The sequence below is a fragment of the Bos indicus genome, chromosome 10 (genome assembly GCF_029378745.1).
Source record: "Bos indicus isolate NIAB-ARS_2022 breed Sahiwal x Tharparkar chromosome 10, NIAB-ARS_B.indTharparkar_mat_pri_1.0, whole genome shotgun sequence".
Classification (NCBI taxonomy): domain Eukaryota; kingdom Metazoa; phylum Chordata; class Mammalia; order Artiodactyla; family Bovidae; genus Bos; species Bos indicus.
In genome coordinates, this window is record NC_091769.1 from 55,778,581 (window position 1) to 55,804,888 (window position 26,308).

At 35.8% G+C, this 26,308-nt stretch overlaps 1 protein-coding gene across 2 annotated transcripts in view; it reads right to left on the reverse strand.

Annotated features, from left to right (window-relative positions):
- The window catches only part of UNC13C (unc-13 homolog C), a 723,080-nt gene that overhangs the window by 332,654 nt on the left and 364,118 nt on the right, over window positions 1-26,308 (reverse strand). For both annotated transcript variants that reach the window (XM_019968805.2, XM_070797523.1), the window contains 3 exons: window positions 11,942-12,111; window positions 9,129-9,244; window positions 6,873-7,036 (listed from right to left, as the gene is read on the reverse strand). In XM_019968805.2, the coding sequence (XP_019824364.2) occupies window positions 6,873-7,036; window positions 9,129-9,244; window positions 11,942-12,111 (450 nt within the window). The remainder of the gene's footprint in view (window positions 1-6,872; window positions 7,037-9,128; window positions 9,245-11,941; window positions 12,112-26,308) is intronic.

Below are 26,308 nucleotides of genomic sequence, written 5' to 3' on the forward strand. Positions count from 1 at the left end.
AAAAGAAAAGAAAATAACCGAGAGCATACAATATGCTACCTACAAGAAATGGACCTCAAGGCAAAGACATACATAGACTGAAAGTAAGAGGATGGAAAAAGATGTTTCATGCAAATAGAAATGACAAGAAAGCAGCCACTGCAACACTCATTTTAGACAAAATAGACTTTAAAACAAAGGCCATAAAAAAAGATAAAGGAGAACACTATATCGTGGATTAAAGGATCAATATAAGAAGATTTTACATTGTCAATATATTTACACCTAATATAGGAGGACTCAAATACATAAAACAAATACTAACTGACATAAAGGGAGAAACTGATGGAAATACAATAATAGTAGAAGACTTTTAACACCCCACTCACACCTATAGACAGATCTTCTAGGCAGAAAATCAATAAGGCAATGGAAATTTTAAGTGATACAACAGTTAGACTTGGCATTTTCAGGACATTACATCAAAAACAAAATAAAACAGAACATATACACTTTCCAACTGTACATAGAACATTCTCTAGGACTGACTGCATTACTAGGGCATAAAACTAACCTCAATAAATTTAAGAGTACAGACACTGTTTCAAGAATATTCTATGACCACAATAGCATGAAACTAAAAATCAACCATAGGAAAAGAAATGAGAAAAAAAAAAAAAAAGATTATGTGGAGACTAAAACAAATAGGAAAAGGAGTACGTCAAGGGTGTATATTGTCACCCTGCTTATTTAACTTACGTGCAGAGTACATCATGAGAAACACTGGGCTGGAAGAAGCACAAGCTGGAATCAAGATTGCCAGGAGAAATATCAATAACCTCAGATATGCAGATGACACCACCCTTATGGCAGAAAGTGAAGAGGAACTAAAAAGCCTCTTGATGAAAGTGAAAGAGGAAAGTGAAAAAGTTGGCTTAAAGCTCAACATTCAGAAAACTAAGATCATGGCATCTGGTCCCATCACTTCATGGGAAATAGATGGAGAAACAGTGGAAACAGTATCAGACTTTATTTTTTTGGGCTCCAAAATCACTGCAGATGGTGACTGCAGCCACGAAATTAAAAGATGCTTACTCCTTGGAAGGAAAGTTATGACCAACCTAGATAGCATATTCAAAAGCAGAGACATTACTTTGCCAACAAAGGTCCGTCTAGTCAAGGCTACGGTTTTCCAGTGGTCATGTATGGATGTGAGAGTTGGACTGTGAAGAAAGCTGAGTGCTGGCGAATTGATGCTTTTGAACTGTGGTGTTGGAGAAGACTCTTGAGAGTCCCTTGGACTGCAAGGAGATCCAACCAGTCCATTCTAAAGGAGATCAGTCCTGGGTGTTCTTTGGAAGGAATGATGCTAAAACTGAAACTCCAGTACTTTGGCCACCTGATGCGAAGAGTTGACTCACTGGAAAAGACTCTGATGCTGGGAGGGACTGGGGGCAGGAGGAGAAGGAGATGACAAAGGATGAGATGGCTGGATGGCATCACCGACTCGATGGACGTGAGTTTGAATGAACTCTGGGAGTTGGTGATGGACAGGGAGGCCTGGTGTCCTAGTGTGCTACGATTCATGGGGTCGAGCGAATGAACTGAACTGAACTGAACTGAATGTGCTGCTGAAAAACCAATGGGTCAATGAGGAAATAAAAGAGGAAATTAAAAAATACCTTGAGACAGATGACAATGAAAATTCAACCGTGCAAAATCCAGGATGCAGCAAAAGCAGAACTTACATGGAAGTCCATAGCAATAGAGGCCTTCCTCAAAAAAACAAGAAAAATCTCAAATAAACAACCTAACCTACCTACATACCACCTAAAAGAATTAGAAAAAGAAGAACAAATAAAACCTAAAGTCAGCAGAAGAAAGGAAATAATCAGGGAGGAAATAAATAAAATATAGAGATTAAAAAAAAAAAAAGAAAAAAAATCAATAAAACCAAGAGCTGCTTCTTAGAGACAATAAACAAAATTAACAAACCTCTGGCCAGGCTCACCAGGAAGGCAAGAGAGAGAATCCAAATAAAGAAGAAACAAAAAAGAAGAAAACTCAATCAATACTGAAGAAATACAAAATATCCTAAGAGAATACTATGAACAATTATATGCAAACAAATCTGACAACCTAGAAGAAATGGACAACTTTCAAGAAACATACAGCTCACCAAAACTGAACCAAAAGAAACAGATCATCTGAACAGACCAATCATTAAAAATAAAATAGAATCTGTAAAAACAAAAAAACTTTCTACAAACAAAAGTCCAGGACCAGATGGCTTATGAGAATTCTACCAAGTATACAAAGAACTTATACTGATCCTTCGAAACCTCTTACAAAATGTTGAAAAGGGAATACTCTCAAAGAATCCTATGAAGCCCCCCATCATGCTGATCCCAAAATCAGACAAAGATACCACCAAAAAATAAAATTCCAGGCCAATATCTCTGATGACTATATACATGAAAATTGTCAAAACAAAAACAAATCAGCAAACCAAATTCAACACACAAAAAAGATCATACACCATGACTATCCCAGGTTCACAAGAATGAGTCAACATGTACACATCAATGTAATATATCACATTAAAAAGCAAAAGTCAAAACCCACATGATCATCTCAATAGATACAGAAAAAAAAGTGACAAAATTCAGCATCCATTCATGATAAAAACTCTTACCAAAGTGGGTATAGAGGGAACATATCTCAACATAATAAAAGCCATTTATGACAAACCCACAGCCAATATAACACTCAATAGTGAAAAGTTGAAAACCTTCCTGCTAAAATCTGGAACAGGCCAAGGATACCCACACTCACCTCTTCTATTCAACATAATATTGAAAGCCCTAGTCACATATATCAGACAAGAAACATAAATAAAATGTAACCAGACTGCAAGGGAAGAGGTAAAATTGTCACTCTATTCAGATAACATGACACTATATACAGAAAACCCAAGGACTGCACACAACAACTACCAGATCTAATAAATGAATTCCAGAGTAGTACTACACAAGATAAACATTCAGAAATCAGTTGCACTTCTTTACACTAACAAGGAAATATGAGAAAGGGAATGTAAAAAAAAAGCCTTTGAAAATTGCACCCCAAAAAAAAAAATACCTAGGAATAAACATGACCATAGAGGTGAAAGACTTATAAGCTGAGAACATTAAAACATTATTAAAGGGGAAAAAAGAGGATTCAAAGAAATGGAAATATATCCCTTGCTCTTGGATTGAAAGAATTAATACTGTTAAAATGGCAATACCACCCAAAGCAATCTACAGATTAATGCCATCACTATCAAAATACCCATGATATTTTTCACAGAACTAGAATAAATTACTCAAAAATGTATATGGAAGTATAAGAGACCCAGAATTTCCAAAGCAATCCTAATTAAAAAATAAAAAAAAAGAAGGAGGCATAACTCTTCTAGACTTCAGACAGTGCTACTAAGCCACAGTAATCAAATCAAAACAGTTTGGTATTAGTACAAAAACAGGCATATGGATCAATGGGAAAAAAGCCCAGAAATAAATAAACCCACACATATGTTCAATTTATTTTCAACAAAGGACCAAAAAATATAAAATGGGAGAAAGACAGTCTCTACATCAAGTGGTGCTGGGGAAGTTGAACAGCTGCATGTAAATCAATGAAGTTAGAACACACCCTCCCACCATGCTCAAAAATAAACTCAAAATGCTTATAGGCAACAGAAGACATGACACCAAAAAACTCCTAGAAGAGAGCACATGCAAAACATTCTCTGTCATAAATTGTACCATGTTTTCTTGGGTCAGTCTCCCAAGGCAATAGCAATAAAAACAAAAATAAATGAATGGGACCTAATTAAACTTACAAGCTTTCATGCAGCAAAGGAGATCATACAAAAACATGAAAAGACAACCTACGGAATGGGAGAAAATATTTGCAAATGATGCAAGCAACAAGGGCTTAATCTACAAAATATACAACTGATACTGTACATAGCTCACACAACATAACAAAAAAGAAAACCCAATGGAAAAATGGGCAAAAGACCTTAATAGACATTTCTCCAAAGAAGACATACAAATAGCTATTAGGCACATGAAAAGATGCTCAAAATTACTAATTATTAGAGAAATGAAAATCGAAACTATAATGAAGTACCACTTCACACCATTCAGAATGGCCATCATTAAGATTTACAGATAACAAATGTTGGAGAGAACATGGAGAAAAGGGAATCCACCTACACTGTTGGTGGGCATATAAGTTGGTACAGTCACTATAAGAAACAGTATAGAGGTTCTTCAGAAAATTAAAGTTATAAATTACCATATGATCCAGCAGTTCTACACCCAGACATATACCCAGACAAAACTACAATTCACAAAGGATCCCTATGTTTATAGCAGTAATATTTACAATAGCTAAGACATGAAAACAACTTAAATGTCCATCAACAGAAGAATTGATAAAGAATATTTGGTACATATATACAATGGAATACTAAAAAAGAATGAAATAATGCCATTTGCAGCAACACAGATGCAACTAGAGATGATCATCCTAAGTGAAGGCACAAAGAAAAAGACAAATACCATATGATATCACTTACATTTTGAGTCTAAAATATGGCACACATGAACCTATCTACCAAACAGAAACACACTCTCATAGAGAACAGACTTGTAATTACCAAAGGAGAGATGGAGACGGATGAGCTGGGAATTTGGGTTAGTAGAAATAAACTATTATAGTTAGAATGGATAAACAACAAGGTCCTACTGTGTAGCACAGGGAACTATATCCAATCTTTTTGGATAAACCATACTTGAAAAGAATATTTTTAAAATGTTTACATGTGTATTATTGATTGGATGAAAAAAAAAAGCTTTGCCAGAGAGTAAAAATTAGCATAACATTGTAAATCAACTATACTTCAAATAAAAAAGAATTGAGTTCCCTATCACTGCAGGTGAGCAAACAAAGAGATGATGACAACCAGTAAGGGATGCAAAAAGAGTTTCCTGATTCAGAGAGAGATTCAACCGATTGGCCCCTAAGTACTTTTCACGCCTAAAAATCTATAAGCTTTTGAAATTTAGCACTAGGACATTCTGTAAACTGAAAAAGCATACACTATCAGAAAGTTTTAAAAAATCATTCTTAGATGATGGTCTAGAAATATGACTGTTCATTAAATTCTATGAGCAATAAACCTTGAAGATTTAATATGAAAGAACAGTCCTTTTATATATGTATGTGAGTGTGTGTGTACAGACATATACATATACATACAGACTTATGCGCATGCTAAGTCACTTCAGTCATGTCTGACTCTTTGCAACCCAGTGGACTGAGCCCATCCAGGCCCTCTGTCCACAGAATTCTCCAGGCAAGAATACTGGAGCGGTTTCTGTGCCTTCCTCCAGGGGATCTTCCCGACCCAGGAAATGAACCCATGTCTCCTGCGACTCCTGCATTACGGGATATTTACTGAAGCCCTATGAATGCATATGTGTGTATATATATACACACACACACACACATATATACATATATATACACACATACATATACATACATATATATGTACATATATACACACACACATATATACATATATGTATGTACATATATATACACACACACACACATATATATATATACATACATATATACGGAGAAGGCAATGGCACCCCACTCCAGTACTCTGGCCTGGAGAGTCCCATGGATGGAGGAGCCTGGTGGGCTGCAGTCCATGGGGTCGCTAGGAGTCGGACATGAGTGAGCAACTTCGCTTTCACTTTTGACTTTCATGCATTGGAGAAGGAAATGGCAACCCACTCCAGTGTTCTTGCCTGGAGAATCTCAGGGACGGGGGAGCCTGGTGGCTGCCGTCTATGGGGTCGCACAGAGTCGGACACAACTGAAGTGACTTAGCATACATATATATATCCTACATTATGGGATATTTACCGAAGCCCTACGTATACATATATATATATACACACACACATATATACATATATATACATATATACACACATACACACATATATATATATGTATACATAGGGCTTCGGTAAATATCCCATAATGCAGGAGTCACAGGAGACATGGGTTCATTTCCTGGATTGGGAAGATATTATATATGGTTTATATCTGAACAAAATGCACTTATAAACTCAGACTAGGTTTCAAAAGATTAACTCTAGACAAGCAATAATTCAATTTTAAATTGTTACTGAAACACATTAAAGGATGTGTGCCTGTATGGATCACTTTTAAAGGACCTTATTTACTGTAGTGTTTGGGTTAACAAAATTAGCAGAAATAAAATAAATATAGGGAAGAAGGATACAGTCTAAAGTTAGGGTTAAGACACCATAATGACTCTAGAAGTGTTTGTGATGTTAAACAGCTTTGTAACCTCGGACAACACATTTTAATCATCAGGCTCTAGTTTTCTCAAATATCAAATAAGGCTATGGTTCTCAAACTTTAGAGTACATGAGAACCACTTGGTGGGCATATTAAAATCTTCAGAGTTTCTGATTCAGAAGATATGAAGTAGGGTAGAAAATTTACATTTCTAAGTTCCCAGATGCTGCTAATTTAGTCAAGGAACAGCACATGGGAAGCTGCTAATTTAGTCAAGGAACAGCACATGGGAATGGAATAAGAATTGAGAAGATGATGGTAGTTACCAATCCTTAATACTTCATAGCTGCAACAGAGAGGGTAGCCAGCATCTAATAAACTACATCCAAACTGTAATTATCTATAAAATTAAAAATTCATTTGATTTGAAGAAAGAGTTCCCCTTTGGATTTCAACAGAGATTTTTGAACATGCAAAGATTCTGTAGTACTTACGTCATAGCTTGATAAATGGATTCAATCCCATAACGCATGGCAAATTCATCGACTATTTCTTGAGAGGCGTCATCAAAGAAAACTTTCCAGGCTTCATCCCCTTTGACCTCTGGGATTTTCACTCCACCATTAGCTTTCACTTCAGTCAAGTAATGGAACAAATTCTAAAAGTAAGTGTTTTTCAAATGTTCAGTTTCCTCAAACTAGGCCTGACATATTTAACTGTAACTTTCAGTAAATTATATTATAATTGCATCTAATGTTTCATCAGAATCTATAAACAATAGCAGTATCTCAAATTTTCATTTTACTGAATCTCATTTTAATGCAAATTCTGATTTTATTTCAGTCTAGGTCTATACAGAACCAATGATTTAAATGTTTCAGATATAGTGTATCATTTTAGAAGGAAGTAAATGGTTTTGCCAGTAAATATTTCTACATGCTAGCACAGATTTTGCATTCATAGGCTGTGAGTAAATTAAAAAGCTCTGGATGAATAATGTGTTTTGACTATGTTAATACAAAATCTAGATATGCAAATAAAACTAAAGCACTTCGGCTGCAAAACGGTACAAGTCATGACAATGAATTCAGGCTGAAAATAAATATTTTTACAATTTTGTAATGAAAAAAAATTACTACATACAATTCCTTTTTGCTTCTAAGTAGTTTAGCAACTGCTGCAGCATGGGTTATTTAAGGACCCTTTCTGAACTGGATTTCAGTTCTTTTGGGTTCTTGGACCCACAGAAAAGACTCTGAAAAGCAAAGCATGATGCTATTCCTGTCATTCCAAATCTCTGCCCACATTTTATGGCCAGAGTTGGCTCCCTATCCTGCCAGTTCAAGAGATTTATTGCTATTGGTCTAAAAACTGAACCACTTTTCTTTTTTTTCATAATTTTATTTTTAATTAAAGGATGTTTACTTTACAACATCGTGTTGCTTTCTGTCATACATCAAATGAATCAGCCATAGGTATATAAATATCCCCTCCCTCTTGAGCTTCCCTCCACCGCCCACCCCATCCCACTCCCCTAGGTTGTCACAGAGCACTGCATTTGGTGAACAACCTTCCTTAATGGATTATCACTGGTTAGTCTGTACTCAGGAGATTAAGTCTTGGTTCTATCTCTAATTACTGTGCAATGTGTAAATGGCTTAAAAACTGTTCCTTGTTTCCTTCTTTAGTGAAAGGGAGATGCAAATAATTACATATACATTTTCATAGATATACTTAGGAAAAATCATGTGCAAACAGCAATGATTCTCCCAACTATCTGTTTCTTAGGAAGGTACTTTGTCCGTACCTCTTTGAACAGGGGGAAAGGTATAGTCCTCAGCTTCACCACATATTTTTTGATACATGGGATGTGTCGTTTGCATCATGGAAAAGCTCTGGTGACATGTCAAACTAGGCTTTCAGTTGCAAAGCATCCGGTAGAAGCCCAAGATTACTTGTCTGTGCATGGACACTGAGGCACAAAAGGGAAGTCGTGCATCTGCCCTTTTGATTCAGTCTGAGTGGTCTCTACTTCTTTCTAAGCCAACCAAGCTCCTCTTTTTGCGTAGTATATTCTCTACTATTCATGGGTGCAAACCTACATTCTGATACTTGCTACCCAGATATGTTTCTGGAAAAGGTAGTTAAAATGGAGGAGGGTTCAGAATGTATGAAGTCCTCTGTTATACTCAGAAAGAGAGAGACAAATTTACTGTTAATTACATTGGCTCCCCAAAGACATTTCTACAACATCAAATTTTTCATATTTAATAGACAATAGTCCTAATTAAATCTTCAACAAAACCTGAGCACTAACTCAGAGTTCTCAAAAATTAGCATGATTTGGATCTTCTCCTCCATTATTAAAGTATTGATACTATAGATTTAATGTTTCCAAAATATCATGACTTATTTCTTCAATGAATGCTTTCTAACAGTCTTCTTCCTCCCTGAAAGGATGATAATTTGCTCTACTTGTTCATTATCGTCTCATTGCCTTGTTTATTAAAACTTGCCTCATATGCTTGTTCTAAACCTCAGTCTAAGACAACCAGCCCTCTCCTCAGGGGGCAATATAAAGGCTATGTGATACCCTAACACATCACTTGCTATTGTAAAGAATAAGAACTTAAGGGACAATTTCACAAACCTAATTCAATTCTATTTTTAAAACAAATATTTTGTTGCATTATCTCTAATCAATGCAATTTTTTCTAGGTCTTATTATTAATATAATTCAAGTTACTTACCTCATGTAGACATGTATATTGTATATGATATGGAGCAACTTTCTCCTCTCCTTTTATTTCCACATTAATTTTCAGTCGAATGGCCCCAGACACAGCTGATTTATCTGTCCGTTTCTCTGATAAAGCAGAAAGTAATTGGTCAGTAACTTTTGACAATATCATTTTTCTTATACAAGATCTCAAAAGCTTAAAAAAAGGCTTATATTGCTAAAAGTCATTTTTTAAGATCAGGTTTGATTAACAATAATGATTCTGCTAAATACAATTTAAAGTAATGCACCTATATGTCATTGAGATTGTCAAAATGTGGTATCAAATAAAAAAGCTTAATCAGACGATTCTACCATTCTGATACAAATTTCCATGTACTAGATCAGTTAAGATGATAAAAATTAATTATTTGGGCAATTAAAAGCAAAATAACTAAAAGATAAAATTAATCAGGAGAGTACTTTATCAAAAAGTCCCATTCTTTCTGTCCTTGAAAAAAATGAGTCAAAGCTCTAACAAAAACATCCGTTAATAGTTTTCTGTCAGTGATTCATGAAGACCTATGGTCTACAACCTGTGTTTACTTATGAGTGTTAGATTCCTTCTTTGTTTGAATGGAGTCAATATGTAGTCAATTCAAATAATGTGTGTGTAATATATGTGTATATAGGCATCTAATATGAACTTAGGGATAGCTTTGGGAGAAAGATAAACATAGCCACAAAATTTCTAGGGGGAATGTAGGTAGGGGACCTAAGACTGATCCCTGCTTCCCTGATGAAACACATGAAGAAGCAAGCTGATCCATCTGAAAATCCAAAGATGAAAAGGGAGAGCCACACCAAGTCAGCAGTGAAGACTTCTTTAATTGCCCCTCTTTCTAAGCATTACTATATTTCTAGCCAAATAAGATACAGTTAAATCATGAAGTCTACTTTCCTCTTGTGGAATGTCTGCTGATTCTTCATGGTTAACAGTTAATAGTCACTGTGTTGCTGAGAGTCTTCTCTTAATGCTGGGATTATGAGAGTTTCTCCTACTGGCTAGGAGAGAGTTGATTCTCAACAAATGCTTAAGTTGTCTGCTGCAGCCAAGAGAAAGTCAGGTCTTCAGACCTCTTTGTCACAGACCTTTCCCCAGGACCACAGGGAACATTTTAAGTACCATCATCACAATGGATTCATGGGACATAGGCTCTGCTTGGATACCCAGAACTTTTGGCTGACTCCTTCTCTGCATGGTGAAATGAATTCTGAGTGCTGAGGAAGGAGTAACACTGTACAAATAATGAAAATAAGTTCCTAATGGGGATTGAACCCATTGTGGATTTTATACAAAGCTAAAACCTGTTTTCCCTCTAAAGGTTAAGCATCAGTAATGACTGCACAAAAGTGTGAAATGAGGATGAGCAGGCACAGGCATCCATGGTGGGCTGCACTGTATTTTTCTCTCCATACACTGAAGGACACTTTCTGCAGTAGAGCTGGGTGGCTGATTTTATTAGAAGCATACTCAAATTCTTTTGCAAACTGACTATACCCTTGTACATTTTGTCAAAAGAATAATTTGAGAATTTCTCTTCTGAATTGCAACTCAATTCAACAACATGCTAATTTATCACAGGAAAACAAAAGTGTATGTATAGTCAATTAAATTGCTCTTTAATTAAAACACAACTTGTGAGAATTGTGCAGTTAATGGTCTGAAATCTACCCTTTCCTAACATCTCTGTTTTCACGTATAAAGTTATTTAATAGTATAAACAAGATATAGGGGGCTTATCATTATAAGTGAAGCAAAAACTCTATGCCAATAATGGAGAAGCATTAGTTTTAAGGGAGATTTCTTCAAAATAAAATATTTTTGATAATGTGGTTTTAGTCTAGTTTGAATCATTTGTGTTCAGTTATATATCTCTCCTTAATTCAGATGGCCATTAATTCCGTAACCTCATTCCTTTACTTTGCAAAATGCTGTATTATCTGAAGTACGCAGGTTCTAAAAAGTGAAAAGCACTCTTTAATTTTCTAAAATAAGTAGGTATCCTAAAATCAAACATTTCATAATCTTGGAAGTATGTAAACTTTTCTTAGATTCACCACCATATCTTAAAAATGTAATTAAAACATTTCCAATAATATGATAAGTATATTTTTAGATTATGTCCTTTACAGAAAATGAGGTGATCCATATCTTTTTACTGTTATTTAAGTCAGCACTAAGGATTCTAGGTTATTATTCAATTGTGGGAAAAGTCAAATTAAAACTTATCTTTAATTCTTGGTACAATAATAAAATTCCATTTTAAAATTATACCAATTAAACAGTCTCATATCTTCATCATCAGAACAAGCATATGGGTAACCAGCTTTGCATTACTAAAGTCTACGCTTACATCATCTTTGAAAGATATCTAAAATATACTTTTTGTTTATTGCCAAAATTCATTAAGGGACTAAAAGGAAATAAATAAGTCAGACATTATTAAGTCACAGGTTGTTTGTTTTCTATACATTTGGCAAAGTTTTTTGAAGCTATACTTTATGAATTAAAAATTCAGAATGGAATAATATTTTTCTCCTAAAAGACACCCACTTGACTCCTTGAAAGAATTTTTTTCATCTCAAATTTGCCAGTATCTTTCAATAATATTGAGTTTAAATAATTATCACCTTATTTCCTAATGAAACTTACCTGCCTAAAGGCCAAGTAAATGTTCTAGAAAAACATTAGTTACTTTTACCAACATGGGAATATAATACCTGTCACAGATATTCTGGAATTTTATTTAACATGTTTCAAGTAGACATAAAGATAGTCACCTAAATTGTACCAGACATCCATTTCTCCACTCAGGGTCCTCACTTCTACAATTGTTTGTCCCAGAAAATCATCTGACTCCTTTTTGAAATGTTGCTTCACTCTGGATTTGATGTCATCATCTTCATCCCACACTCTGACTTTGATTCGATCTGTGGAGTTATGGCACTCACTGAAAATAGATGTGGACAAGTTAATAACCATTGCTAACTTCTCTAAATGTCATTTGATGTTAGCAATTTGTTTTAAATCTTATCTAATCCAGAAAGGCGTACCACATTGCATAGTAAATAAGATTTCCCATGGACCATTCCATCCATGGGATGTTGCAGGTATCAGAGATACTGAAAAACGGCTGCAATTGTTAAGTAATGTTAATAAGAGAAAATCCTGCCCCATTCCATGTCTTTTAATTGAAATACATATAACTGAATATGGGTCAGAAATCTGTGGGGTGCTTTGTCTACGATATATTTCCTATTTGCAACAGTTATCTATGGCAACATGTCCATGCTCAGAAAATTATGTATCATGAGTGAAAGTGAAAGTGAAGTCGCTCAGGCATGTCAGTCTCTCTGCGACCCCATGGGCTGTAGCCTATCATGCTTCTCCATCCATGGGATTTTCCAGGCAAGAGTACCGGAGTGGTTTGCCATTTCCTTCTCCAGGGGATCTTTCCGACCCAGGATCAAACCTAGGTTTCCCACATTGCAGGCAGATGCTTTTACCCTCTGAGCCACCAGGGAAGCCATGTATCATAAAGCTAATTTAATTGCAATGGGTGTTGAGAAAGTGGACATTACATAGTCTGCCTAATAAGTTAAAAATCTCAGTTAAGCATATAAGACATTGTTAAATCAAGTCATGACATATGGATGCCCAACATCTCTAAAAATTCTTCTATTTTGGCTATATTTCTCTTTATGTTCCTCATCTTCTCTAAACTTAAGCTTGATAAATCACATTCTTAGATTCCTTTGTAGTTATGGTCCAGATGTTTAACCTGCATTCAATCAATACCTGAACTCAAATTGAAGAAAGTGAGGCAGTGGTTGTATTGTGTGGTGCTTAATTCTTTTGGCAACAGGGGTGGTGGTCTTTAGCAGTTTGTCACAGAGTCTCTGGTATTCAGTACTGAGGGACAAATAATTGATCAATAGTGGCAAATGTGTGTGTATGTGTTTTTTTTTTTTTTTGCAAAGAAGCCTCATGATATAATTGGACATTGCTTTTGCACAGTTGATTTAGAGGCTGGCCTCTGGCCTCTCTAAAAATTCGTGAGCAATCTGAGTCTATGAAATAATTTTTTTTCTGTATAAACTAGAGTGAGCTCTGTTGGCTGCAATGAACAATAATGATTAATGTAATAGCTTTTAAAGAAAGAAGAGAGCTACAATAATAGAACTTAAAATGTGGAATTGACTTTGTAGAGGAGATGATGAGGGCAAGCATTAATTACCTCAGGCTTCAAAGCCACTAAATTTTGGAGTGCAATAGCGAAACAGCTGGTCAAACTGTTGTTTGCTATACTTTGGAATCATGACCACATACCAACTCAAGCTTTTTTTATTAGTGTGAATGGTATGAGTAAAATTCAGAATATTGGAATATGCTCATTAAGTCTTGCTGCTTTCAAAAATGTACTGTGGTAGGTAGAGATGCACTCAAACTATAGCTTGACTGCTCTAAGCAGAGATGCAAGGGAACACAGCTATTCCAAAAGAGGTCACTCTGCTTGTGTCCCACACAACTGAGAATATCACAATTTGGAACTACACAGGGTTGAGGACTGCCAGCTGCTTCTGTATACAAAATGTATGCATACAAGCAGAGGTTTCTGAGTGGAACTTCAAAAATAGATAAACCTGTTACCCCAGGGTATTTCAAACACCTCTCTTTAGGAAGTCTCTAAGTGACAACGAAAGGGAACTTAATGGCAAAGATCAGATTAATGGTGCTGCACCCTGGCATACAGTGTTACAGGGGTAGAGGCAGCAGCCATTAGGTTAAGAGAAAGGAATTGGTCAGAACAAAGGAGCCAGTGATAATGAGGTAAATTTTCCAGGGGTATGTGGTTACTTAAAAATTATCTTGAAGCTCACCTCCTGGAAGTCTGATAAAACTTCCCGGGTATGGTATTTTTAAATGTGCCCTGGGGTTGCTACAGGCTTTATTTAAAGTAATTTCTGGGTCCTTGAACTCACAGCAGTAGAAAGTAGACTCCACGTAGAACCTCTTCCCAGCTACTGCTACTGCTGCTGCTAAGTCACTTCAGTCGTGTCCGACTCTGTGCGACCCCATAGATGGCAGCCCACCAAGCTCCCCCGTCCCTAGGATTCTCTAGGCAAGAACACTGGAGTGGGTTGCCATTTTCTTCTCCAATGCATGAAAGTGAAAAGTGAAAGTGAAGTCGCTCAGTCGTATCCGACTCTTAGCGACCCCATGGACTGCAGCTTACCAGGCTCCTCCATCCATGGGATTTTCCAGGCAAGAGTACTGGAGTGGGGTGCCAGCTAGGAAGACCATAAACCTGGATTTCCTAGGATGGTACCAATTTATGGTTTCGTAGATACACAATGCCTTTTAATTCTTTTTAGAGCCCTCTTTCATTTTCTTTCATTTTACACAGCTTCTGCGTAGAATGCAGGCATTGGCCCATTGGTCAAGCAAGGCCCCCCCAGATGTAGAACCAAGGACTTGGAGAAAATATGTAAAAGAAATTCACCAAGAAGTGCTAAGGCCTGCCAGATTGGCTAGCCAAGTAACGACTTCTGTTGCTAGTATCAGGAAGTCCTGAATAATCTGCTAAGCAAGACTCTATATTTGCTATGTACCACTGACAGTCATATGCTTCCCTTGTTCCCTGTTACTGAATGAGACTTTTTTTTTTTTTAAGGATAAACCGCTTTTATCCTAATTTCTTTTCTCTTTACACTAATACAGTGGGGATGTTCGAAGAAGATGATTTATCTTTAATTTATAGACTTAGGAATGACAAAGAACCAAACCTGGAGGTGATAAAGAGATTACCCAAAGATCCTAGACTTCATACTTAACCCAGTAACTGGATATAATTTGGGGACCACCTACCTTGGAAGACAGAGGATGGGTTCATTATGTTTAAAGTACATACAGAGATGGAAATTCCATGAATAAATATTGAATGCTCAAAGAGGTGGAAGGTGACAGATACCATAAGTTCATTCAGCCAATAATTTTTCAAGCGCTCCTTGCCTTTCCTACTTCTGTGCAATATCCTAGTCTCCCTTGAAACTAGAGATGACCACTTGACATCATTCTACAATGAGATATAAGCAAAAGTCTTCTGGCTCTGGCTCTTCTATGTTCTTCTTTTATTCCTCTGGAACATGGATGTAGAACATCTTCCACAGAAGATGATAAATGAGGAACATAGATTAAGCTTTTCACTTTGAAGGGATAACAGAGTTACCACTGTTGTTGTTTGGTTGCTCAGTTGTGTCTGACTCTTTGCAACCCCGTGGACTGTAGCCCACCAGGCTCCTCTGTCCATGAGATATCTCAGGCAATGCTGGGGAGGGTTGCTATTTCCTTCTCCATACTGGCCCTCAAATGCCTATACCTGGAATTCTTGTTGAATGAAATCTCTTTTTGACCAAGCTACAATCATGGCTTAATAAGAAGTTTAATAAAATTCTAACTGAATCAGTGGGAAAATAATTTAAAAATCTACCAAGTTCATTTTGTCTGATTATATACAAAACGGTTTAAAATGTTTAATTTGTTAACTCTTACTATTTTTATACTTGCTGTGTTTTATGTCATTCCTTAACTATTTAGCATGTGTTTCACAAACTTTGACTTTTATGAAAATACAAAGGTTTATTATTTAGATGGGAAACTGTATGCTTATTCAGGAAAATGTGACAGAAAGATTTTTTACACACAAGAGAAAAATCTATCACACATAACTCCCAATAAATCTTACTCTATTAGATCATTTCCACCTTGATTAATTAGCTGACAAAGATTCCTGTTTTAGTTCAACAGCTTGTGATTTGCCTTTCCTATAAGAGGAGAATAAGATATTTTGCTGCTCACTCTTGGTAAATAAAGTAAGCATTGTTAGGACAATTTGCATTGTATTTTTTTCTTAACTAAAAACAATGTGCATCTTAAAGAGTAGTTAATATGCCCAATTTTATGTTTTTTCATTATTAAAGACAGGAATGGCTTTGTTTCCATGGGAATAAGTTATTTTATTCTTTCCCAAGTTAAAGCAAAGCATTTCACTCTTTGGAACTCAGGATTATTACGTGTGTTTATGTTCTGTTTTGTCTTTATTTCTGTTTTCAATTTGCAGGTACCCTAATCTCTGCACAGCCAATCACTATTTGGCCAATATTCTTTTGGCAGCCATCCAAAAGGCTAATTTCTTTATAATTACTTATACCAAATTTTCAAATGGTCTCACTACAATTTTTTTTTTTTGATTTAGTTTCCTGGATATAGCCCGAATACATAGCTCCTATAATTAAGGCAAAATAAAGACAAAAAGCAAATAAAAAACAAACAAACAAAAATAAAACCCAAACCCAAGTTATCGAAGTTCAACCTATTCTGAGAAGGACTATTTAGCCTAAAGAGATGCTCATGAATTTCATAAAGCCTGATTTCAATAGAACAACAATCTCTTGCTAAAACAGTCGTCCTCTGATGGGAAGTCATTATGAAAGTAGTATATAAGCAAAGAGCCATTCAAAAATGAGAAATGATCTATAGTTGAACTAGTTATAATGAAGCAACTAAAATAATCTATACCAAGATTATTATACCAAATCTATACCAGCAACTATACCAAGAAAAAAACCAATAGTAAATGAAGTTGCAATTAAAATCATATTCTTTAAGAATCTGTAATGAAATTTCTATAATATTTTAAATGTCATTGTATCAAATTTTATTAATAGACACATAAGATAGACATTTAATGTATATATAAATGTGAGTTTATATACGGAGGAGCCTGGTAGGCTGCAGTCCATGGGGTCGCTAAGAGTCGGACACAACTGAGCTACTTCACTTTCACTTTTCACTTTCACGCCTTGGAGAAGGAGATGGCAACCCACTCCAGTATTCTTGCCTGGAGAATCCCAGGGACGGGGGAGCCTGGTGAGCTACCGTCTCTGGGATTGCAGAGAGTCGGACATGACTGAAGCGACTTAGCAGCAGCAGCAGCAGCACACATATATATGCATTGAAACAATCTGTAAGGTTATATTCAAAATATAGGTGGTAAGATTAGTGAAATTTTTTTAGTCTTTATCTTTTACTGTTATAATCAACAAAATTTTGTATTTTTAAAAATCTAACAATCATAAATAATCTCTTTCAACTCAAGCTGGAAGGCAGGGAATTGATTGAAAAAATCATCAGCCAGAAACTTGCAAGAGCCATCCAGAGGCAAAGCAGCAGCAGCCTTTCAAACAGTAATTAAATTCTCTAGTTACAGCTTAATTCCTTAAACTCTGACCCACCAAATGGAAATATGAAAGACACTTGATGCACACATTTCCTCTGAATGATTTATTATGAATTATGTAACCCAGTTCCATCACAGTATAGGTGTCTTATTATTGAATCAAGAGCCCTTAACCCTATTATCTTTCAATTGTATTAGAGCAGATAGACAAACTCTAAGTTCAAAACCAGTGCCAGTGCACAGGGACTTTTCCCACTACATTTATCAAGGGCATTTAATTATGGGAATTTGAATTGACCAAAAAAAAAGAAAGAAAACAACACCAGTCCTCAACATGTCCCTTTTGTTTAAGTTTTTCTGATGGTTTTCTAGGTAGTAACCGGGTGTTGTAGATCTATTCTAGTACTGTAATAGATCAAAGAACCAAAGGACAAAGATACACCAATCCGATATGATACACCAATTTTGCTACCCCACCTTAAGCCCTACAATTGGATCATTAATACCTCAAAGCCTTTTGTTCTGTTTTTATATCTAATGTTTCCTTCACAGGTACTAATATTGCAGATAAACTTATTTTAATAGCTGTTTTAAGTATTATTTGACATTAAAGATGATAAAATATTAGTTATGTTAAAGTAATAAAAGTAAGAAATTTGCTTGTTTAGAAAAATTCTGTGTGTCAATTTTGCTGTGAAAAGAGAGACCACTTAGGGAGAGAAATCCGAAAACAGGAAGGTCTATATGATACCACTTATATGTGAAATCTAGAAAACAAACTAGAGAAGAACAAAATAGTGCTTACCAGGCACCCAGAAGATGGGGAAATAGGAGAGATGATATTTAAAAGTACAAAATAGTAGCTAAATGACTCCTAAAGAGCCAATGCACAGTATAATAAATACAGACAATGATATTATATTATATTCATCAAATCTGCTAAGAGACTAGGTCTTTATAATACCCATGACAAAAAAGTAATGATAATCATGATATGTGATAGAGGAGCTAGTTAATGCTACAATGGCAACCATATTATAGTATACATGTATAAATCAACCTGCTGTTCCTTAAATTTATATGCCAAATATAATTTTTTTAAAAAGCAACGGCATATATAGAAAACAGAAGGATCAAATTACTGTCTCAAAAAACAGGAGAAACATAAATGAGTGTGAGTATAAGATTGTGTGCAATAAGGGTGGTTTCTATTCACCACTTCCCTAGGCTCACCAAACATTTTTGCAGCTCAGACACTTTTTTCATTGTTTCTGAGGGCAAGGATGTCTTTTCCCTAATCCTCTACCTGATGAACATCTACCTGCTTCTCAATACCTGATAAAAGATCACCTCTGTATGAAAATTCCCTAAAAAGCATTTTTTCCAGTCCCTAGTACCTAGAGCAATTAGATATGAAAAAATTATTTACCAAGAAAATAAGAAAATATCATTGGTCAGAGAAATCATACTCTTCATATTATTGTTCTTTAACTATTACAATTTAACTATTCCAATTAGTGGCTACTTGTATAGCTGAAAATTAACCATTTGCTTGAAGTTGGGAGGAAGATTCACTTTGGAAAAATGTTTGACATTTATTAGACATTGGATTCAAGGCATTATCTTTCTAAATCTGACTTTTCTTTAAATGGTGACATGCATTTTGTTTTCTAAAACTAACTTGTATGAAGATAAACTGCCTGTTAATGATCTGTGGGGCAGAAGATAGTCAGTTCAGTTCAGTGGCTCAGTCGTGTCCGACTCTTTGTGACCCCATGGACTGCGGCATGCCAGGCTTCCCTGTCCATAACCAAATCCCAGAGTTTACTCAAACTCATACCCATCGAGTTGGTGATGTCATCCAACTATCTCATCCTCTGTTGTCCCCTTCTCCTCCTGCCTTCAATCTTTCCCAGTATCAGGGTCTTTCCAAATGAGTCAGCTCTTCGTATCAGGTGGCCAAAGTATGGGAGTTTCAGCTTCAGCATCAGTCCTTCCAATGAATTTTCAGGACTGATTTCCTTTAGAATGGACTGGTTGGATCTCCTTGCAGTCCAAGGGACTCTCAAGAGTCTTCTCCAACACCACAGTTCAAAAGCATCAATTCTTTGTTGCTCAGCTTTCTTTATAGTCCAACTCTTACATACATACATGACTACTGGAAAAACCAAAGCTTTGACTAGACAGACCTTTGTTGGCAAAGTAATGTCTCTGCTGCTTTTTAATATGCCGTCTAGGTTAGTCATAAATTTTCTTCCAAGGAGCAAGCGTCTTTTCATTTCATGGCTGCAATCATCATCTACAGTGATTTTGGAGCCCCCAAAATAAAGTCTGCCACTCTTTTCACTGTTTCCCCATCTATTTGCCATGAAGTGTTGGGATCAGATGCCATGAACTTAGTTTTTTGAATGTTGAGCTTTAAGCCAACTTTTTCACTCTCTTTCACTTTTATCAAGAGGCTCTTTAGTTCTTTGCTTTCTGCCATAAGGGTGGTGTCATCTGTATATCTGAGGTTATTGATATTTCTCCCAGCAGTGTTGATTCCAGCTTGTGCTTCATCCAGTCCAGTGTTTTTCATGATATACTCTGCATATAAGTTAAATAAGCAGGGTGGCAATATACAGCCTTGACATACTCCTTTCCCTATTTGGAACCAGTCTGTTGTTCCATGTCCAGTTCTAACTGTTGCTTCGTGACCTGCATACAGATTTCTCAAGAGGCAGGTCAGGTGGTCTGGTATTCCCATCTCTTGAATTTTCTACAGTTTATTGTGATCCACACAGTCAAAAGCTTTGGCATAGTCTATAAAGCAGAAGTAGATGTTTTTCTGGAATTCTCTTGCTTTTTCAATGATCCAATGGATGTTGGCAATTTGATCTCTGGTTCCTCTGCCTTTTCTAAATCCAGCTTGAACATCTGGAAGTTCACGGTTCACATATTGTTGAAGCCTGGCTTGGAGAATTTTGAGCATTACTTTACTAGCGTGTGAGATGAGTGCAATTGTGCAGTAGTTTGAGCATTCTTTGGCATTGCCTTTTTTGGGATTGGAATGAAAACTGACTTTTTCCAGTCCTGTGGCCACTGCTGAGTTTTCCAAATTTGCTGGCATATTGAGTGCAGCACTTTCACAGCATCATCTTTCAGGTTTTGAAATAGCTCAACTTCAATTCCATCACCACCACTAGCTTTGTTCGTACTGATGCTTCTCCTTATTACCAAATTCAGACTTAAATTGAAGAAAGTAGGGAAAACCTGAAGATCATTCAGGTATGACCTAAATCAATCCCTTACTATTATACAGTAGAAGTGACAAAATAGATTCAAGGGATTAGATCTGATAGACAGAGTGTCTGAAAAACTATGGACAGAGGTTCCTGACATTGTATAGGAGGCAGGGATTAAGACCATCCCCAAGAAAAAGAAATGCAAAAAAGCAAAATGGCTGTCTGGGGAGGCCTTACAAATAGCTGTGAAAAGAAGGGAAGTGAAAAGCAAAGGAGAAAAGGAAAGATATACCCATTTGAATGCAGAGTTCCAAAGAATAGCAAGGAGAGATAAGAAAGCCTTCTTAGTGATCAATGCAAAGAAATAGAGGAAAACAATAGAATGGGAAAGACTAGAGATCTCTTCAAGATAATGAGAGATATCAAGGGAACATTTCATGCAAAGATGGGCACAATAAAGGACAGAAATGGTATGGACCTAACAGAAGCAGAAGATATTAAGAAGAGGTGGCAAGAATAAGAATAACTATACAAAAACGATCCCCATTACCCAGATAATCACAATGGTATGATCACTCACCTAGGGCAAAAGATAATGTAACTGTAACGAGCCGAAACAGTATATGTTGCCATTGCTTTATGGTTGTCTTATTCTACCTCTGATATCCCAAGGTCTATGATTTATATGGTAAGTTGTCTTTTTCGTCTTACTTTCAAGCCAATATTCATAGGCATAATGGAGTAATAACATAACCTACTTGAAAAAAGATCTCCCTGATTTAAATTCCATTTGAGCCATTTACTAGCAATATGGTTTTAGGCAAGTTATGTGATTACATTGGGCCTTCAAGGCTAATCTATAAAACTATTATAGAACATCAATAATAATCTTTTAAACATGTTTAAATATATAAAAAACACAGAATTATGCTTGGCACTTAGAAGGCTTTAACTAGACTATCTAATACAGCTAATTACATAATTCAAACATATATTTTGCTTTAATAGCAAAGGACAAGTTACTGCAAATTTCTAAAATAGGGAGAATTTTAGTTAGCCTAATTATCAAAACACTGAAAATTAAATGCTTGATGCATACTGATATAGTAAAATTTTATTCAACTACTAAAACAATGTTTTAGAAGAAAATTTTTATCAGGGGACTCTCTTCTTTTTCCATTGATCTATATGTCTGTCTTTATGATAGTACCACAGTATTTCAATAACAGTAGCTACTCAGTAATGTCCGACTCTTTGGTGACTCCATGGACTGTAGCCCACCAGGATCCTCTGTCCATGAGATTACCAAGGCAAGAATACCAGAGTGAGTTGCTATTTCCTTCTCCAGGGTATCTTCCCAACCCAGGGAATGAATCCATGTCTCCATGTCTTCTGCACTGAAGGTGGATTCTTTACCACTGAGCCACTAGGGATTGGATTTTCTTTTTTTTCCCTCCATAACAAAATTTTAAGTGTAAGGTACAGTATTGTTGTGTGTAAGTACACAGCATATAGCAGATCCTCAAACTTCTCTTGCTTAATTGAAACTCTGTGCCTATTGATTAGTAAATTCCCATTTCTCACTCTCTCTAGCCTCCAAAACCATCATTTTGGTCTATGATTCTGTTACTATTTCAAATATCTCATAAAAGTGGAATAATGCAGTATTTGTCTTTTTGTAACTGGCTTAGCATAACATCCTTAAAGTTCATCCTTATTGACACATATTGTAGAATTTCCTCCTTTTGTAAGGATGAATAATATCACATTGTATGTACATATCACATTTTCTTTATTCATTCACCTGTTGTTGGACAGTGAGGTTGTTTCCATATCTTGGCTATTGTCAATAACACTGAATGTGGAAGTACTAATAACTCCTTGAGATTCTGATTTCAATTCTTTTTGATATATGCCCAGAAGCCAGATTGCTGGATTATATGCTAGTTTTATTTTCAAATTTTTGAGTAAATTCCATACTGTTTTCCATAGCAGCTGCACCATTGTGCATTCCCACCAACAGTGGAAAGGTTCACACAAGGGGGAAAAGATAGATAGGAACTGAAACCACAGAGGAAAGTCCCATCCCGCAGGAGACTGAAACATGGAAGAGACCCAGGCATTATGCTGATGCTCTGCAAGGCATAGAGGGAAGGGAAAAACATATTCTGGCTTCTCCCATTCTCCCACCTTTGATCTTATGGCAATGCTTTCTCATAGCGAAATCTAGTTGGCAGGGAAATCTGGCCTTCAAAGTTCAGTTCCCTGACATAAAGAGCATGCCAAAGACATTTCAGGGAATAAATGGTATAGCTAACAGGTAAATAACCAGCATATATGCCAAACTCATAAAGAAATATGTTAATTCAATTCTTTGCTTCTCTCTTGTACTCCTTTTAGCATCGGCTTGTCCTTCCCTGACAGCTCTTAACATTTGCATTGTCATAGATAAAACTCCGTAATGCTAAAAGCATTTTTTTACAGTATATCATTTAATTTCCTTATTTGAGGAAAGGAAACTGATAGAGAATAATAAATATTTTTTGTAATAACACAATGAGTGATTTGGAAAGAAAATTTTGAGTATAAAAGTGCTTTGAAAAGATAACAGTGCTTTAAAATATGAACCATTTTATTATCATTAATATTATATAGCCACTCTGTATACATATATGGATGCTTTAAAACTTTTTAAAAAATATTGGTTTTTCACAAAGACGGAGCATCCCTCTACCAATTTCCACTGCAATAAGAACAATTTATATCACATTGTATTCAGTGCACTACTTCACTCATTGAATGTCAATGTCAATATTTTAATGGAAATATATTGTTAATGCTAGTTTTAACCTTTGAAAGGTTTGATACTTGATCTATATAATTGTATTTAATTTTACAATTGCGAGATCATACTCCACACACCTTTTAGAGTCTTTATAAATTGTGTCCATCCTGACATATACACATGTACATCATTCTTTTTAATGATTATATGATATATTCAGTTATATGATGTATCCTAATTGAATTCATCCCCTATAGTAGATAGTAGATGGCTATTTAGGTGGCTTCTAATACACTACTGCAGTGCTACTGTAAAAATATTCTAATCTGAGAAATTATTAAAAGTGGATTTTTTAGTTTGGAAATTATGTCAGTTACACATATCTGTACATCTGCTTGCAAAACAGGAGACCCAGGTTTGATCCCTGGGTTGGGAAGATGGCTCAGAGAAGGGAATGGCTACCCACTCCAGTATCCTTGTCTAGAGAATTCCATGGACAGAGGAGCCTAGTGGGCTACAGTCCATGCAGTTTCAAAGAGTTGGACATGACTGAGCAACTAACGTATACACACATTACTAAATAATTCTTCAGAAAGCATATATGTGTTTACACTTATACCTGTTTCTCTATACAATCATTAGTATTGAATACTATCACTATTCAATCTTTGCTAATCAGAAAATTTAAATATACTTTCTCATAATGACTTTTAGGAAGCACATCTTTTATATATGAATGACATATGTATATACAATATGTGTGCAATATTTTCCTCCTTTTCAATTGAAAAGGAGGGAAAAAAAAAAAAAAAAACAAATGAAAAATTCCCTCCTCCAAAGAGACCTTTAAAGAGCTTATGATTATTTTTTGCCAGAGACAAAGGGTTAAATTAAATAGCCAGAATTTGTCCCTGGCAAGAGAACAGAATCAGTCAGCATGAATTTTTATAGGCACTTAAGTAACCTTACTCTTAAATTCTCCCCTTCACTCTTTGCTAGAAGAGAACAACTGCTATTCTCTAGAGGAACTCTGGAGCAATAATTGGAAAGTCAGCAGCAAACTGAAGTTATACCAACTGCCTGATCAGACTTTATCTAAATACCACACTTGAAGCGGAAGCAGTGATCATAAAGGTAAATACTATTTACTAATATTCCTCTCAACCCAAACATCAGCAACACAGCAACAGTGCACAAGTTTGTGGAAGACTTCTGCACAAATGACCAAGGCGTTACTAAAAAAAAAAAAAAAAAAAAATAGAAGAAATTTAGAAAAGGCTGCCTTCCAATTGAATTTTCCACTTAAATCTAAGCTCAACCAATTATCGGGAATACAACAATTGAGCTTAAGAACTCGTAAATAGTAATGCTGGGTATACATCAGACCTCTCTGGATTCTTTTGCTGGATGTTATGGAAAATACAAAGAGATGCAATTCAAAAAGAAAAGAAATACCACATTGCTGAAGCCACTCGACAGCACCTGTATTATTTTGACTTTGGTCCTCATTATAGTAACAACCTTTCATCATTAAAATATAAACTCAAATGTCTTGAAAAGTAGATCTACTTAATAATGAATATTTAGCCAAAATTTACATTAAAAAACATCCATTTGAGTCTTTTCAGACTTCCAAAAGGATCCAGTTTAATCAGCTATGTGAGCGTGCATGCACGTGCATGCTCATGCTCAGTCATGTCTGACTCTTTGTGACCCAATGGACTGTGGCTTGCCAGGCACCTCTGTCCATGGAGTTTTCCAGGCAAGAATAGTGGAGTGGATTGCCGTTTCCTTCTCCAGGTGGGTCTCCCTGACCCAGGGATTGAACCCATGTCTTCTGAGTCTCCTGCACTGGCACGCAGATTCTTTACCTCTGGGTCACCTGGGAAACGAATCAACTACAAACATAGCTTAAGTTAAAAAAAAGTATAAAAAACACTATACTCCAGATGATATAAATATATAACTTATTATTCAGATAGAATTAATTTCAAAAGAAATTATTATTGTAGGCTGAACCATATGAAATTATAGTTTTTATAGGTCAAAAAATTATCAGCAATTTCATGTGGCTTGATCTAGCCATAACTACTAGCTCCATATAAAAAATCGTGTTTATGTCCTAATTGAAAATTCACTTTGTACTTGGCCAGTACAAGAAATTCTATGAGATTAAAAAAATGAGTGCATTTATAAAACCTAGTCTGATCATTAATCAAGATACTGAAGAAATTAGTGATGGTGGTATGAGAAGGCACATAAAACCACTAAATAACAATGATATTCAAGATTTACTAAATTGAAGTCACTGGAGAATGGCATTGATCCTAGAGAAAATATTTGAAGAGATAATAGCTGAAAGCTTCCTTAACACGGGAAAGGAAATAGTCAACCAAGTCCAGTAAGTACAGAGAGTCCCAGGAAGGATAAACCCGAGGAGGAATGCCCCAAGACACACAGAAATCAAACTAACAAAAATTAAAGGCAGGGATAAAATATTAAAAGCAACAATGGAAAAATGACAAGTAACTTTCAAGGGAACTCCCATCAGGCTATCAGCTGATTTCTCAACAGATACTCTATAAGCCAGAAGGGAATGGCATGATATATGTAAAGTGATGAAAGGGAAGAACCTACAACCAAGAATAAATACTCTACCCAGAAAGACTCTCATTCAGAAATTATGGAGAAATCAAAAGCTTTTCAGACAAGCAAAAGTTAAGAGAATTCAGCACTACCAAACCAGCTTTACAGCAAGTGCTAAAGGAACTTCTCAAGGCAGGAAACATAAGAGAAGGAAAAGACCTACAGAAAATAAACCTAAAACAATTAAGAAAACAGTGATAGGATCAAATGAACCAACTAGAAGACACAGACTAGCTAGGTGGATGAAAACATG